General features: G+C 43.9%; 1 protein-coding gene across 4 annotated transcripts in view; it reads left to right on the top strand.

Moving 5' to 3' along the window:
- TMEM268 (transmembrane protein 268) overlaps positions 1-18194 on the top strand; it is a 54207-nt gene that overhangs the window by 25091 nt on the left and 10922 nt on the right. For all 4 annotated transcript variants that reach the window (XR_012247417.1, XM_073639865.1, XM_073639866.1 and 1 more), the window contains exons 5-7: positions 2387-2536; positions 2629-2739; positions 5446-5517. Coding sequence is in view for 3 of the 4 variants with exons in the window: in XM_073639865.1 (XP_073495966.1) it covers positions 2387-2536; positions 2629-2739; positions 5446-5517 (333 nt within the window). In the remaining variant the exon portion in view is untranslated. The remainder of the gene's footprint in view (positions 1-2386; positions 2537-2628; positions 2740-5445; positions 5518-18194) is intronic.

The raw sequence follows: 18194 nt of genomic DNA, 5'->3' as shown, positions 1-18194 counted from the left end.
TCGGACTGGAAATCATTCCACGAGGAACAATTCCTCCGCACCCTAAGGAACTGTCCCTTAGGGATGCCTCTTTTTAAATGTGGAGGATGGAAGCTCCCCCAATCTAGAAGGCTATTGGTCACAGACGGTTTGCGATACAGTGAAGTTTTTAAAGTACCATCGCCATTTCTCGAGATCTTTAGGTCAAGGAAGGAGATCTCTTCCACTCCCACCTCACATGTAAAGGATAGTCCAATGAGGTTAGTATTCAGATGTGTTACAAACATCCGAAAGGATGCCTCGTCCCCTGCCCATAGGACGAGGATGTCGTCAATATATCTACCCCAGAAAAGTATTTCTGGGGCCCAGACGACATCCTCATCCCTAAACACAATAGTATCTTCCCACCAACCCAGGAGCAAATTAGCGTAGGTGGGGGCACACGGGCTCCCCATCGCTGTGCCCCTGAGTTGGTGGTAGTATTTCCCGTTGTACAGGAAGAAATTGTGTCGCAGGACAAAATCCAAAAGTTCTAAGAGAAATTTGTTGTGTGGCCCTAAATGTGTCCCTCTACTTTTCAGATAATATCCAGCAGCTGCTAGACCCACCTCGTGTCAAATGCTACTATATAGGGACTCAAAGTCAATTGAGGGCAGAATAGTATTAGAGTCAATGGACACGCCTTCTAATTTATTCAGAAGATCCATCGTATCTCTCAGATACGATGGAAGGGCCAAAACAAAAGGTCTCAGGATTTTGTCCAAATATACACTAGAATTCTGACATAGGACATCGATCCCTGCAACAATGGGCCTTCCCTTAAGAGGGTTAATGCCCTTGTGTATCTTTGGAAGTGCATAAAATGTAGCTGTAACGGGCCATTTTGGAAGGAGAAAATCATATTCATTTTTCGAATGCGGATTCATTGCCAACGCACACGACAGAATCTTAGATAGACCCACCATATATTCCTTGGTGGGATCTTTCCGTAAGGCTTCATATGTAGACACATCTGATAGGGGTTCTTGGCACATTTCAATATACTGAGTGTCATCCAAAATGACAATGTTACCGCCCTTATCCGAGGGCTTCAACACTATTGCATTATTTACACTCAGTGATTCCAGAGCCCTTTTCTCAGTCAGAGACAGATTATAACGTGCTGGTTCATATCTTGGGTTAATATTACGGATCTCTTCTGAGACTAATTTCAGAAATATATCGATGCCCCCTATGTCACCAACTGGGGGCATCTTACTACTCCTAGGTTTGAGATCAGAGAAGGGTCCAAAACCAACACCCCTCCGTCCCTCCTCTGATAATTCTGATAGTGTTATCACGTCTGGGAGATCGTCCAAAGATATGCCCAATTGTTGGCACTTCAATCTGTCATTGTTCAGAAAAAACTTCCTCCATTTTAATTTTCTGGTGAAGAGGTTAATATCTTTTATCCAAGAGAAAGGATCAAACCTCGTTGTTGGCACAAATGTGAGACCTTTCCGAAGAACAGACCTCTCACAATCAGACAAAATATAGGAGGATAGATTGACTATCTGGTTCTCACTACCTTCTGATGAATCATTGGCTCTGCTACCCACTACCTGTATGTTTGGGGCCCAGTGCGTTCCCGCAGTTTGTAGGGAAGAAGACCTCTTGTTTCTAAAAAAGACGAGGAAGAAGAGGATAGTGCAGATGGAGATGCCAAACTGCCCCCTCTTTGCTCCAGCTTTTGACCTTGCCATCTCCTTTGATAGCCTTCCTCCCTCGTCCCCTGCCTCTCTGATTGGTCTTGGCACCAAGGTGCCTTGTTCCCCCTTCAGTGTCTGAGGACTCAAGATCAGAGGAAGAGATATCTACAAGGAAATTAGCCCCCTCACTTAGGCCCGGATATGCCCGCTTCTCACGAAAGTCCGCACAATCTCTCTCAAACCTCTTATGCTTCCTATCTTTGATGTTTAGTTGGAAACGTTCAACCGCAGTTTTTAAATTCTCCTCTTTATTAGTGAAATCAGGATTTGACTTATGTTTCAGCACTTCATCAGTTAGTTCTTTCAATCTTATAGAGGTTTTTTCTAATGTGATTTTTTCCTCACTCAGCAGAATCTGCATGAACCTCACTGAGGAGGCTGTTGACTCTTCCTCCCACCTAGACAAGGCCTTATGGTTGTCTTTGTCTATTTGGCCCCTCTTTTGATATTTTGTCTAGGTGTTTAAAAAAATTGACCCTGAAGGTGTCAATATCCTTTTCAAGACCCACTAACAAAAAGGGATTACTTAAAGAAGTACCTCCTATATATATTTGCCAATTGCCACCACTTAGCAAATGAAATATAATAGATGTGCAGGTTAGTAGATAGAGGACTGAATGAGACTAGAACTTGTTGCTGATACCCATGTTGTCTTCTAGGTCCTGTATGCCTCCATTTGGATCAATCTATACTCCACAGCTCAGATGTTTTCTAATGGCCAAAGCTGGGTGACCAGTATACCTGTCACCATAACTGCAGTGATTGTCACCGTTATGGTCATCTTTGCTATCAACAGACATCAAAAAAAGGTAAGGAGACCATCTGGAATAAAGGCAGGGGGGTATTATGATACTTTACACCTGTCTTCAAACTAAGGGCAATCATCTGTCCGTCATTATAGATAAACGTCAACACAGATATAAGACTGGCAGCCGCCAACGAGATCTTCATGGAGTACAATGTCCTACTGGGGATCAGCGATCGATCAAGAAGTTGTCAGAGTGTTCCCTCCGTATCCTTTTCTCTGAGATGATGATTTACTAAATGTTTCAAGTTAATGTAGCTAATGTTCTATCCACACTTACAGACCATGAGGTCAGTTGATTCTGAGATGTGTTGGTTACTTGATATCTGTGCATCATTTATGATGGCTTTTTTTTTTTGAGGTGCTGTCAATTTAAGGTTTCTGAAGCTGGAAACTCTGATAAACTTATCCTCTGCAGTAGAGGTAATTCTTGGTCTTCTTTTCCTGGAATGGCCAGTGTCATCATAGCGATTGATGGTTTTCATGACTGCACTTGAGGACCAAGTTCAAGGTTCAAGGTTCTAGCAGTTTTCCAGAGTGACTGACCTTCATCTCTTAAATTAATGATGGACTGTCATTTCCCTTTACTTGGTTCCACGTTTTTTGCCATATTCTGGCTTAGAACAGTTGTGGAATAGGGCTCGGCACTGTATGGAGCTGTGTATCAACTCCTTGTCTCCACATGTGTTCCTTCGTCATTTTGCTTCCTTAATTCTGAATCTACAATACACGCATTACAAGAACAATAATAAAAATATTTACACACACACAAAAACACTATATATAAATATTTACACACACACATGCATATTTATACAGCGGGTGAAATCAGTATTGAACACGTCCCCAATTTTCTATGTAAATCAATTTCTAAAGCTGCTATTGACATGAAATTCTCACCTGATGTCGGTAACAAGCCATCCAATCCACACAGGCAAAGAAATCACCATAGATGTCCATAAATTAAATTATGTGTAATAATGAGAAACGGCACAGGAAAAAAGTACTGAACACATGGAGAAAGAGAGGCGTAAAAAGCCCTGGAAAGTCATGACAGCAGCTGAAATCTATCAGTAATTAGGAAGCAATTCTGTTACTTAGTGAAAAATAATATCAGCTGGTTCAGTTGATGGCCTATACAAAGGTGTCTCGTTACCAAGGTGCCACAAAAGAAACATCTCATGATGGGTAAAACCAGTGAGCTGTCTCAAGACCTTCACAACCTTATTGCAAAACCTACTGATGGCATTGGTTGCAGAAGAATTTCTAAACTACCAAAGGTTCCAGTGAAGCACTGTTGGGCCATAATCCGGAAGTGGAAAGAACATCAAACTGGCCATGACCAGAAGGTCCCCATAATATTTCAGACTGAAGAGTGAAAATAATTAGCAAAAGAGTTGTCCAAGAGCCAAGGACCACCTGTGGAGAGCTACAGCTATTTTGCACCTGTGCTGCCCCCGCCTTTATCATGGGGCCTGCTGCATCCTGCTAGTGCAATGGCAATCTGACCTGATGGTAAGGCTGTTTCCTTTTCTGTGATGTTTTCTTGAATAGTTGGCCTTTTGTGAGCTGGTTTTGGAATTTCGTGTAGAGCTACAGAAAGACCTGGAATCAGCAGGTACAATTGTTTCAAAGAAAACTCTTAAGTAATGCACTCAACACGCTTCCCACTCAAGACTCCATTGCTGAACAAAAAGCATGTTCAAGTGTATTTAATGTTTCCTCAACAACATTTAGACAAGCCTGTGAAATACTGGGAGAATATAGTCTGGTCAGAAAAGACCAAAATTTAACTCTTTGGATGCCATAATACACACCATGTTTAGAGGCCAAAATGCACCTCATAACACCCAAAAAACACCATAGCTTAGAGGTGGGAACAGCATGGTATAGGGTTGTTTTTCAGCATATGGCACTGGCAAACTTCATATAATTGAAGGAAGGATAAATGTACAAAGACATTTTTGATAAAGATCTGCTGCCATCTACCAGGATGATGAAGATGAAACGAGGGTGGACATTTCAGCGAGACAAAGATTCCAAACACACGGCCAAGGAAACTCTTAATTGGTTTCAGAGAAAGAAAATAAAACTGCTAGATTGGTCGAGCAAATCACCTGACCTGAATCCAATAGAAAATGTATAGAAGGAACTAAAGCACAGAGTTCATAGAAGGAGGCCACAGAGCCTTCAGGATACAAAGAGTGTTTGTGTGGAAGAATGGGCCAAAATCACACCTGAGCAATGCCTGCTACTAGTTTCTCCATATAAGAGGCATCATAAAACTGTCATCACCAACAAAGGCTTTTGTATGAAGCATTAATTAAATTTCAGTAAGCATGTTAAATACTTTTTCACTGTGTCTTTTCTCATTATTACACATAATTTATGGACATCTATGGTTTGATTTCTTTGCCCAGATTGGATGGGTTGTTAATGACATCTGGTGAGAATTTCATGCCAATATCATCTTTAGAAATATATTTACTTAGAAGATTATTGACATATATACACACACACACACACAAAATACATATATATATATATATATTATATATGCAAAAAAATACATTTAAATATATATATATATATATACATATATATATATATATATATATATATATATATATATACAGAGACGCACACATTTTATTCAGCTCTATTAGAATAAAGAATGCAGGATGTGCTGTATATACATATTTATTAATAATAAGCCCCGGTCTGGAGGATATGTTTGCTTGTCTTAATTGCTAAACAGCACTTGGCAAAATAAATCACTTTTGTAGATTTGAAGTCTGCACGTGTCATCAAATACATGGCATGAGCTGGGCACCTGGTTTTCAATTCATGCATGAATTATTCTATTCATTTAACTGACAAGAAATAAAATATTTCCTTTACGTTGCTGCCCAGCTCTGCTTCATATACTTCCATCTGTGGGGCTGCCATCGGAAACTCTCCCAGCGCTTGGCAAACATGAGTGGGGTAAGAAGGAAGCAGTACTTCAAGTTAATCAATTAAAGGGAATGTATCATCAGAAAATGACTAATTAATTTTTTATTGTGGTTTATGTTAAATTTAAGTTTTATTCTGTTTTTACAAAGTAAAATCAATGCAGCAACATAATAAAACTGAAATGCATTATACATGAAACAGTTATACAGGTATTCGGTATCACAATCATATGCATTCAGTAACCTGAACTTTTTTTGTGGTTTATTGTATTATGCAAAAAATTATATTTTTTATATCGCTCTGTATTTAACAGATAAACACATATATATGTATATATATGCAGTTCTGCTCACTATTATTGGCACCCCTTCATTTTTGTCATAGACTGTACAATGTATTCAGAAATAAATGGAAATGTACCAAAGTTATATCCTCAGGATTTTTTAATTAGTGGTCCAAAGTAATACAACAATAAAACATTGTCTTTCAACTTCCATGTTGCAATTTCAAAGAAGAAACAGAATAAACAGCATGTGGAGCAATAAAGGCCCCCCTAATAAATACTTGGTTACACACTCTTTGGCATTGCTAACAGCCTCCAAACGTTTCTTGTAGCCATCTAGAAGCTTCTTGCACTTCTCGCTGGAATTTTCTCCCACTCTTCCTTTGCAGTTTGTTCAAGCTCTTGAATTTTTGCAGGATTCTTTTTCCCAATGGCAGATTTCAGCTAAGAACAAAGATTTTCAATGTAATTGAGGTCAGGACTCATTGCTGCCCATTTTAAAACAGTCCATTTTTTCTTTTTCAACCATTCCTCTGTACTTTTGGATGTGTTTTTTGGGTCATTGTCTTGGTGGAAGACCCATGATCTTCGACTCAAACCAAGTTTTCTTACACTGGGTAGGACATTTTGCTCTAGAATTTCTGGATAATTATCTGATTTCATGATTCCTGTGATATGGCCAAGGCCTCCAGTGCCAGATACAGCAAAGTAACCCCACAGCATTATGGATCCTCCACCATTCTTAACTTTTGGTAAGGTATTCATTTCCTTCTAAGCTTTATTGTGCCATCTGTAAACAAACTGTTGCTTTGCATTGCCAAAAAGCTCTATTTTTATTTCATATGTCCACAGAACGTTTTCCCAGAAGGATTGTTGTTTGTCAAGGTACTCTATAGAAAAGATCAGTTGTTTCTTTTTATGTCTTTTCTTCAGCAATGGTTTCTTCCTTGGCCTTCGCCCATAAAGCTCTACTTGGTTTAGCTTGCGGCGTATAGTACTTGTTGAAACCATGACCCCAGACTGTTCCAGGTTGGCTTTTAGGTCTTTGGATGTTTGACATGGTGTTTTTTCCATCATTCACACCAACTTTTAAAGACATCACTTGTGAATTTTCCTCTTTCCCTCACGTCCAGGGAGGTTCTTGACAGTTCCATGCTTGGCAAACTTCTTAATAATTTTGCGCACTGTTGAAACTGGGATACCAAGGTCTTTGGAGATGGCCTTATACCCTTTGGAAGTCTTGTGTTTGCTAATAGCAGTTCTGATGTCCTCAGACAGCTCCTTTGACTTCACCATTGTGACAAAGGAACAGGGCATACCATGTGGCTTCTTAAAACATTGAAGTCATCATTCATTGGCTAATTCATGTCACATGGGCACTGACAATCAATCCCATGTGAATCTCTTTTGTGATTTACCACAGGTGAGTCAAAATGTATTTCCATACTAAATGAATGTAAAGGGTGCCAATACCAGTGACACAGCAAGCTTTAGGTTTTCTATTTTTCCCTCCCATTGTTTTTTGTTTTAAATTATTCTTTATCATTTGCTCTTTTGTATTTAACACGAGTCTCTATACAAAAAAACTGTTTCACTTGATTCATTTTTTTCACAAGATATCCCACATTATGTGTAAACTTCATGGGTGCCAATAACAATGAGCAGGACTGTGTATATGTATATGTGTCAATAACAATGAGCAGGACTGTGTATATGTATATGTGTCAATAATAATGAGCAGGACTGTGTACTGTGTATATGTACAGTACAGACCAAAAGTTTGGACACACCTTCTCATTTAAAGATTTTTCTGTATTTTTATGACTTTGAAAATTGTACATTCACACTGAAGGCATCAAAACTATGAATTAACACATGTGGAATTATATACTTAACAAAAAAGTGTGAAACAACTGAAAATATGTCTTATATTCTAGGTTCTTCAAAAGTAGCCACCTTTTGCTTTGATGACTGCTTTGCACACTCTTGGCATTCTCTTGATGAGCTTCAAGAGGTAGTCACCGGAAATGGTTTTCACTTCACAGGTGTGCCCTGTCAAATTTAATAAGTGGGATTTCTTGCCTTATAAATGGGGTTGGGACCATCTGTTGTGTTGTGCAGAAGTCAGGTGGATACACAGCTGATAGTCCTACTGAATAGACTGTTAAAATTTGTATTATGGCAAGAAAAAAGCAGCTAAGTAAAGAAAAACGAGTGGCCATCATTACTGTAAGAAATGAAGGTCAGTCAGTATGAAAAATTGGGCAAACTTTGAAAGTGTCCCCAAGTGCAGTTGCAAAAACCATCAAGCGCTACAAAGAAACTGGCTCACATGAGGACCGCCCCAGGAAAGGAAGACCAAGAGTCACCTCTGCTTCTGAGGATAAGTTTATCCGAGTCAACAGCCTCAGAAATCGCAGGTTAACAGCAGCTCAGATTAGAGACCAGGTCAATGCCACACAGAGTTCTAGCAGCAGACACATCTCTACAACAACTGTTAAGAGGAGACTTTGTGCAGCTGGCCTTCATGGTAAAATAGCTGCTAGGAAACCACTGCTAAGGACAGGCAACAAACAGAAGAGACTTGTTTGGGCTAAAGAACACAAGGAATGGACATTAGACCAGTGGAAATCTGTGCTTTGGTCTGATGAGTCCAAATTTGAGATCTTTGGTTCCAACCACCGTGTCTTTGTGCGACGCAGAAAAGGTGAACGGATGGACTCTACATGCCTGGTTCCCACCGTGAAGCATGGAGGAGGTGTGATGGTGTGGAGGCGCTTTGCTGGTGACACTGTTGGGGATTTATTCAAAATTAAAGGCATAGTGAACCAGCATGGCTACCACAGCATCTTGCAGCGGCATGCTATTCCATCCGGTTTGCATTTAGTTGGACCATCATTTATTTTTCAACAGGACAATGACCCCAAACACACCTCCAGGCTGTGTAAGGGCAATTTGACCAAGAATGAGAGTGATGGGGTGCTACGCCAGATGACCTGGCCTCCACAGTCACCAGACCTGAACCCAATCGAGATGGTTTGGGGTGAGCTGGACCACAGAGAGAAGGCGAAAGGGCCAATAAGTGCTAAGCATCTCTGGGAACTCCTTCAAGTTTGTTGGAAGACCATTTCCGTTGACTGTCTCTTGAAGCTCATCAAGGGAATGCCAAGAGTGTGCAAAGCAGTCATCAAAGCAAAAGGTGGCTACTTTGAAGAACCTAGAATATAAGACATATTTTCAGTTGTTTCACACTTTTTTGTTAAGTATATAATTCCACATGTGTTAATTCATAGTTTTGATGCCTTCAGTGTGAATGTACAATTTTCATAGTCATGAAAATACAGAAAAATCTTTAAATGAGAAAGTGTGTTCAAACTTTTGGTCTGTACTGTATATGTGTGTATATAATAATATTTATCTTTTCTACACAGTCCACTAGGCTATTTTAGATTCTCCATGTTCTTTACAGAAAAATTAAAAGTCTCATTATCATCACAGACAGGGTTACAATGTGGCAGGTAATGTCTCACTTGCCCCTCCTCTCTTCACAATGTCACAATGACCTTTGCACACACTCATTAGATGCATCAATGCAAAAGATTGGGTCTGACTCAGTCTGTTGCTGCTAACGTACATGTTGGTTTCTTGAGACAGGATAAAATAACCCCCGTGACCAGTGTGAATATTGCAATATTACTCTTTTTTTTCTTTTAAATACATATTGTGATATGAAAAATATTTTTTTAAACATAAAAAACGGATTTAAATAATAAGTTATTTCTCTATTGCTTCATTGGGAGACACATTAGACCATGGATGTATACTGCTGCCACTAGGAGGCCGACACTAGGTAAAAACGTTGTCTCCTCCTCAGCAGGGTACACCCACCAACTGGCATGAATCTAATCAGTTTTAGCTTTGTATTAGTAGGAGGCAGACACAGATCTGCTCCCAGACCTCTTTCTACCTTAGGTGGAAAATCAGTGTGATCTGATCCACATTGTAACCTCTTTTGTCTACGTTGCAGGACCATACCCCCCTAACACATCAGGAGTGTCTCAGGGCGGCCAGGAGGAGAAGGTCCTTGCCACCCAACCCCTGCCCAGTCATCCACCATAGCAAGATAGTTACGGTGGAAAAACAGACCGATTCCAGCGACCCCCTCGTACCAGGGCTCCTGAAGACCGTCTTCCGCTCCTGGGCATAGGGCACAATGCTCTGCAGGCTCCCTATGGACTTTTCTCAAAGGGTCCTCCCTCCTTCACCTCCTACCTCACTGTGGCTCTCTGCCTTTCATCTACTCGTACAGTCTCTGGGCTAAGGGTAGAATATGGACTCACCAGCCTGACTTCATGACCTCCCGCCGGCATTCAAATCTAGGACCCGGCTTTCCCCAAAGCCTACTCCGTATTTTCAATGCCCCCTGTCTTCTTCCTTCAATGCGTGGTCTTCTCAGCTTTCTTTTCTCTGTGGGCCCACCGGCAGCCATTTCTCTTCTTCCTCCTTGGATGGTCCCGTCCTTGGCGCACAATCCCACATGTTTTTCTGGACCCCGCCCCCTCTCCCCTCACTTGGTGCTGAACGCAACACACATCCTCCCTTTCAGCAGCTCCGGGACCCCCCCTGGCCCGGGTAGGCTCTGTCCTTTGGGGCACACCGGCTCAGCACTCCTCAGGAGCTTTTGCCCTGGTACACTCTTTCTGATCCTAGCAAGACTTGCTACCCCTCATCCCTCCACTATTATTCTTCACTTTGCCTGCTTCTCCTCCAAGAAAAAGTTGCCCTCAGGTCAGCAATTGGCCCTCTGCCCCGACTGCAGCCGTCCTACGATAGAGACTTCCCAGGAGCCCCCCACTGCCCGGGACAAGAGTGCACCGTCTCCCTAAATCTGTCGCCAAACTAACCAAGGTTTCCCAGACCCTGGTCTCGGTCATTGAGTGTTTGCCTACTACAGCAGCAAACACTGGTTTTCCGAATGTTTCCTGGGCAGATCAGATTCACCCCTGTTTAATCCATCATAGCAGATCACGCCTAAGATCCAAGAAGCGATCTCATTCCATCTCCTCTGAGTCTCCCTCACTCTCCACATTCTTCAGGATGGCCTATGCATTCCACTCCACCTCCCCTGGGTCTTGATTCGATCAAGCTCCCAAGCTGCAGGACATGATGAGACTGTCTGATACTTGCCATCATTCAGACGCTCAATATCAAGCAGCAGGATTTCCCTACCAAGGAGCCAACAGTATCTTTCAAGAGGGTAAAAGCCCTCCCCAGGTGTTTTCCAGCCATAAGGAGTTTGAGAGATTTTCTTCCAGGAGTGGGAGCACCAAGAAAATTTTTTTTTTTAAAAGTAGGAGACATATGGATATCCTGTATCTTTTCCCAACACTATCCTTCCTCTATCAGACAGTGCCTCCCTCAACGACCCTGCTGACAGACATATTGAATCGCTGGACAAGTCTGCCTTCGAGGCCGCGGGAGTATCGCTCTGACTCGCCTTTGCCTCCATCTGGATTTCCAAATTAGTCTTCACCTGGGTGAAGCTCCTTTGTCAACGCATCCTTTTGGGTGCCACAGCCGAGGAATTGGCTGATCTTGTGGATCAAATTGACCACGCGGCCAAATAACTTTTTTTGGCATCTCTTGACACTGCAGATTGCTCGACGCTAGCCTCCAGCAACATAGTGGCCATTTGCAGAGTCCTTTGGCACAAGGTCTAGAATGCAGACGCGTCTCCAAAAAATCTCTCACCAGTCTTCCTTTCCATGGCCTACGTCTGTTTGGAACGAATCTGGATCAGATTATATCAGAAGCTACCAGAGGAAAGAGTACCTCGCTTCCTCAGCAGGGACACAAACATCCCCCTTCCTGAAAAAGCACACTGCATTTTTGTTCCTATCGCCAATATTCGTCCTCTGGGATATCAAACCATTGGGACCGTTCCCCTGCACAACAAGAGGAGACCCTCCTTTAAGCCAGCTACTTCCTGGCAGCCATCAAAACAAGCCCTTCCCCTTCTGGGTCAAACAGGGGGAAGTATGGCTCTTTGAAGTCGCCTGGGTAAGAGAGGTCATCTCCACCGGTTACAAAACAGAGCTTTCATCTCTCCCCACTATCGCTTTTTTGAGTCCCAGCCACCAAGGGATCCTTCGCTGGTTCCCTGTTTTTTTTCAGGCAATCACCTCCTTTCTCCTGTCAGGCGTCATCGTTCCCATTCCCTCTCAGGAACTTTTCTCAGGTTTATAACTTTTTTGTGGTCCCAAAAAACGATGGTTCTGTCCTCCCCATTCTGAACCTCAAACTCCTAAACAAGCGAGTTCAGCTTCGCCGCTTCAGGATGAAGTCCCTCCGTTCGATGATTGAATCCATGGAACCCACGGAATTGCTCTGTTCAGTGGACATCAAGGATGCCTACCTCCACATCCCTATCTGCGCGTCACACCAGAGGTTCCTCTACTTCACAGTTCAGGACTCTCACTTCCAATTTACGGCCCTCTTCTTCAGTCTAGCGTCTATCCCCAGGGTCTTCGTGAAGGTCATGGCATCCGTCAGGCCCTTCTTCGCCCCAGGGGAAGTCTAAGCCTCCCCTACCTGGACGACCTTCGGATCGAAGCGCCTTCCTACCGCGATTGCTGCAAGAGTCTTCATTTGACTCACGACATGTTGTCTCACCTGGGCTGGCTCATCAACAGGGCGAATTTGTCTCTGATGCTGGCCCAACACCAAGTTTTTCTAGGCATGCTTTTCGATACAGCACGCACCAGAATTTTCCTTCCCTTTTCCTGGGATTCGCTCTCTGACGCCCATCGTAGTAGACTGCATCTGGGTGTCCACCTCCAGTAGGCGTATAAGCCTAAAAATGATGCACTGCAGAGGGCACGTTCACTCTGCCAGCACCATTATAATCTATGGCCCTTTCGGCGCATTAGTCTGAATCATCCCATTTTGCGGGGGGGGGGGGTTCAGATGTAACCTCCAATGGGACCAACAAACGGGTGCCTGAATGCAATCTGAAAGCATCCCAAGTCGCCAGGGCCTCTCCTTGAGCGAGTGGTCCCTAAATCCATCGGTTTTCATTTCAGGCCGATCTGTCAAAGGTGGGGTACACCCGACGTCAACCTGATGGCATCAATGATGAACAACAAAGTTCCTCTCTTTGTGGTCAGGTCAGGCTGGATCTGCTCTGCCATCCTGGAAGCTTACTGGGTACAGGATAGACTGCCTCCGCCCGGGATCAAGGCTCACTCCACATCTGCAGTGGGGGCTTCCTGGGCTGTTCATCATCAGGCCTCTGCGTCGCAGCTCTCAAAGGCTGCTATATGGGTCCTCCGTGCATACCTTCGCAAAGTTCTACAGAGTGCAAACCTATGCCTCGGCTGAAGTGAGCTTTAGGTAGGAAGGTTCTGTAAGTGGCAGTCGCCCGGACCTAGACCTGTTCAGGGTGTCCTTCTGTTTTTCCTTTTCCCAACCTTGGGACTACTTTAGGACATCCTATGGTCACCTGTGTCCCCCAATGAAGTGATAAAAAAAAGGGGATTTTGGGTACGTACCATAAAATCTCGTTCTTGGAGCCTTTATTGAGGCACACAGTACCCCCCCTTGTTGTGCCTATGTTTGGCTTGTTCTAGTTGTTTGTAGTTGCTCGTCCTACTGCTTTCTCACTAACTGCTTAGCTTCATGGCAGTTGGTGGGTATATAGCTGCTGAGGAGGAGCCAACTGTTTCAACTTTTTTGCCTATTGTCAGCCTCCTAGTAGTCTCCTGTGTCCCCCAATGAAGACTCATAGAAAGAGATTTTACGTTAAGTACCCAATATGCTCTTTTTCTAATGACACATTCCATTCAAGTGGTTTTTCTGAGATTCTGAAATATGTGATCTATCTTACCAGTATTAGATCTGTGGGTTCCACAGATCCCCAGCACCTCCAAGATCAGATCATTAAAGACAATGTCAGAAAGTTTTTGCTATGTAATCTGACAACTGGTATCAGGGTCTCTGCCTCTACATCATGCTGCTATCTTAGGGCTGTATTTGCCACTAGGCACCTGAGGGAGGGTGCCTAGTGCGGCAGGTTGCGGGGGATGGCGCGGTCATGAAGGAAAACATTTTTTTTTTAAATTTCCCCCTTCTTACCTCTACGGGACTGGGTATGAAAACCGCCATCTTTATTTTGGGGAGGGGGTGTGTGCATGGGCAGAGGAGCACTGATCAGTTCCCTGCCCCAATGGAAAAAGATAAATCATATAGATGAAGGACATGTGATGACACCATGCCCATGTGACTCTTATGGGTGCAGCCACGCTTTAGATTGCAAGTGAGATGTTTTCCCTGGCAGGAAACAGCAAAAGAGGCACTGGTGACAGGGAATTAGGGAACAGGGGTACATTGGGTCGCAGGCTGTGTGTGGGGGTACATGTGGAGGTGTGGGGTACATATGGGGTGCAAGCTACCATATGGGGGTACAGGCTACAGGTGGGGGTACTTATGGGAGGTGCAGCCTACGTGTGGGGGTACATATGGGGGGTGCAGCCTAGGTGTGGGGGTACATATAGGGGTGCAAGCTAAATGTGTGCGCTTCTATGGGCACAGGCATAAAGTGCCTTCTGTGCGGCTTGCTTCGCTCACATCATTGCTCCTCTGAAGCTGGATGTATGCTTCCCGGCTTCATAGGCACACTTTACATGTCCGGAAGTGAGGAAGACATCTTTTTCACTTGCAGACATGCACAGTGCACTTCTGAATCCGGGAAGTGTACACCCAGCTGCAGAGGAGCAATGATGTGAGCGAAAAAAGCCGCACACATGCGCGAGTTTTGTAGAGTGCTGGCGATAACGACAGCTCTTGCAAGACCTGTTAACATGCTGAGAGGGACGACTAGTCTGGGGAAACAAATGCCCCATTAACTAGTCAAAGGGATAATTAGCATATAAAATACAAACTTTATACAGACTTTTTTTTCCCCAATAGTTTTTATTGAATTTTTATTAATATAACAAATAATATTTTTTTTGCTTTTTTTTTTAAACATGTACTTAGGTGTTAAACACTATAGAGGGCTGGTTAGTTAGGGTATTTAGCAACAAATATACAAGTGTTGCTTGGTTGGAGGGCATGGGGGACCTGTCAGGTTCCCTATAATAGTTTTACATAGGTCAAATGTGGTGATTTCATCTGACAAACGAATGTGTTGCTCGCCTCGTACATCAGGTGACTTGCAGCCTGTTTAGAAAGTCCTAGTTGGTTCCAATGTAAATACACCTTAAAAAAAAACTCCAAAATTTTGGTTTCTCTTTATGTTTTAGGCAGTTTAATTTTGAGCTGATCGTTAGGGATCCGAGCTCTGAGACCCCCACCAATTGCTCAAAAGGTATCTTGAAAGTGCGCAGCTCAGTCAACATGAGCACAGACAAAGTGGAGTACAAATGTAGTAGAAAGTCATAGGCTCCTGTCTCTTAAAAGGTCTTTTGAGCGATTGGTGAGGGCCTCAGGGTCCGGACCTCTCTGATCTGCTCAGAATATAAGACCCTAAAACAGATAAAAAAAAGTCTACCAAAATTGAAGTTACTCTTTAAATGTTTAATAGTGCTACTGCCTGTGTCTCATCAGTACTATGGTTACTGTACGGCCACAGTCTGATGATGGAGGGTAACAGCAACTCCCATCATCTCCTTACCATTTTTAAGGTCATATTGTGAGTTGCAGGTTCATGCAATAAAATTGTATCTGGCAAGGGTTGACCTGACATTGCAATTGATCGCTGTTTTAAGCTTAGTGTTACATTCATGTAGTGATGGTTACTGGGGTGATTTATTCATGTACTGATGGTTACTGGGGTGATGTATTCATGTACTGATGGTTACTTGGGTGATGTATTCATGTACTGATGGTTACTTAACAATAGATTATTATAAGATCAGTGTTCCGTCTGTTGTACAAGGACAAGACAGAGACTGAAAATTCAGTTGTCTGAACAAGGCCATATACAATATGAGTACAATTGTCAGACTAAAGCCTCATACACTTTAGAAAGCTGACGGCCGAACGATGGTTCATCCGGCAGCTATCTCACCTGAATCTACCATACATAGGAGCGATTGCTTCTTCAAGTTCTTCAGACATCTCTGATAGGCCACCATCAGAGATGTCTGACAGTGGCTATCTCTTAGACAAGAAAAGGGTCAGCAGTCTGTTAGTAGACATGCCAGATCCTTACCTCACCCGACAATCATCTGTCAGGGGCCCCTTACATATTAGGCTAAGTTCCCCAGGTGAGCATTTGGTGTATGGAATTTATAGAAATCTCATGCCCACTGGGCTTTTTGTCTTTTACTTTGCCGAAACTGCAATTGGCAGCGTATATCGAACAACGCGCACCCATACAAGTCTCTGGGTGCATGCAAAACACTAGACTGCACTTGGATGTTATCCAAGTGCAGCCCGATATACGCCGACTGACAAAGTGGAGAAATTAAGTTCTCCATCTTCTCCACACCTGTGATCCAATTCTCGCAAGCGAGAAAATCGGATCACAGTAAAATGACACTCGGCTCACGCTCGCAGCAGAGTTTGAGCCGAGGGTCATTTGCATATAGCATCCGATTCTCTCACATTGGGCAAATCATCGATGCTATATTCTAGTGTGAACGAACCCTCAGTCTGACGTACCAGTAGGGAGTGTCATAACTTAGAGCCCCTAGGACAGTATGAACACCCAATACGGCCCTGCTGCTATATGCAGGGCTGCCATCAGGGCATTACTGCCCTTACTGCTGTATGGGACCCCATGAGCAGCAGTACAGAGGGGCCTCTACTCAGGGGGCCCCTGGCCCATGCTGTAATAAAGTGCCAAACGCCGGGGGCGTGCGCCGCCTTAGGCGGCGCACATTGATCTCGGCGCTGGGTTCCTTACCGGAGCTGCAAAGCTGCAGCAGCTCCTTCATACTTCTTCTGTCTTCTGGTCATCTGACAGCACATACGCGCCGTCATCTGACCAAAAGTCAGGAGATCCCAGCGGCGGCGTGCATCTCCTTGTCGCAGCAGGAGCTCCAGGATGCTGCAGGCATCGTATGAGGGGTAAGTATGACAACTTTATTTTATTTAAATAGAATTACTTAAATGGGAGTGTGAAGATGAGCTGCACATGGAGAATTGGGAGTGGTGGGGAGGATGAGCAGCACATGGGGAATTGGGAGTGGGGGGATGAGCCGCACATGGGAAATTGGGAGTGGGGGGAGGATGAGCTGCACATGGGAAATGGGGAGTGGGGGGAGGATGAACTGCACATGGGGAATTGGGAGTGGGGGGGAGGATGAGCTGCACATTGGGAGTGGGGGGGGTGAGCTGCACATTGGGAGTGGGAGGAGGATGAGCTGCACATGGGGAATTGGGAGTGGGGGGAGGAGGAGCTGCACATGGGGATTTGGGAGTGAGGGGATGAGCTGCACATGGGGAATTGGGAGTGGGGGGGTGAGCTGCACATGGGGAATTGGGAGTGGGGGGGATGAGCTGTACATGGGGAATTGGGAGTGGGGGGGGTGAGCTGCACATGGGGAATTGGGAGTGGGGGGAGGATGAGCTACACATGGGGAATTGGGACTGGGGGGAGGATGAGCTGCACATGGGTAATTGGGAGTGGTGGGTGGGAAGAGCGCATGGTGAATTGAGAGATGGGCGTGGGGAGAGCACATTATGAATTGGGAGTGGGGGGTGGGGGAGAGTAAATGATGATGAATAGAGGGTGGGGGTGGGGAGAGCACGGACATGACAATGAATTGGGGCAGAAGGTGCATGTAATTATAATGAATCGGGGTAGCAGGAGTTACAGAGTAGGGGGCGTTGAGGATGCAGGAGTGTGACTGGTAATAAATTGGAGAAAAGAGCACAGGACAGGTTCATTTATATATCTATTAGGTGGGGAAAGTGGCTATTTACAGTTAGTGGGGGCACCGTGGTGGATTACAATTTATATTTGGAATGGTGGGCTGCATAATGACTAATTAATAGTGGGTGCACATCTGCATTCAGCTGTGTAATGTAGAAGTTGGGGAATGTGCTCTAGATAACTGTGTTATTTTACACAGAGACAAGTCCTGGCTGGAAGAGGTGATGTCGGTCAGTGCTGGATTTAGAAGAAAAGCGAAGATGAAGGACTTCACCTAGAGACGTCACCGGTGAGTCAGTGTATTACATATACACTGACACTATATACTATGTACAGGGCTCCTGTGTATAAGGTCACTGGTGATCACTGTATTACCTGTACACTGACACTATATACAGAGCTCCTGTATATAATGTCACTGGTGATCACTATATTACCTGTACACTTACATTATACACTGTATACCATGTACAGAGCTCCTGTGTATATTGGCACATGGTAATATTAGTATTGTGGTTTTTTTTTTTATTACCGATCAGTATT

Source organism: Phyllobates terribilis, unplaced genomic scaffold, assembly GCF_046119375.1.
Source record: "Phyllobates terribilis strain yellow unplaced genomic scaffold, ASM4611937v1 Scaffold_7__3_contigs__length_470593459, whole genome shotgun sequence".
In the NCBI taxonomy this organism is placed as follows: Eukaryota; Metazoa; Chordata; class Amphibia; order Anura; family Dendrobatidae; genus Phyllobates; species Phyllobates terribilis.
Note: the sequence above shows the minus strand (reverse complement) of the source record. Positions and strands in the feature narration are given on the sequence as shown.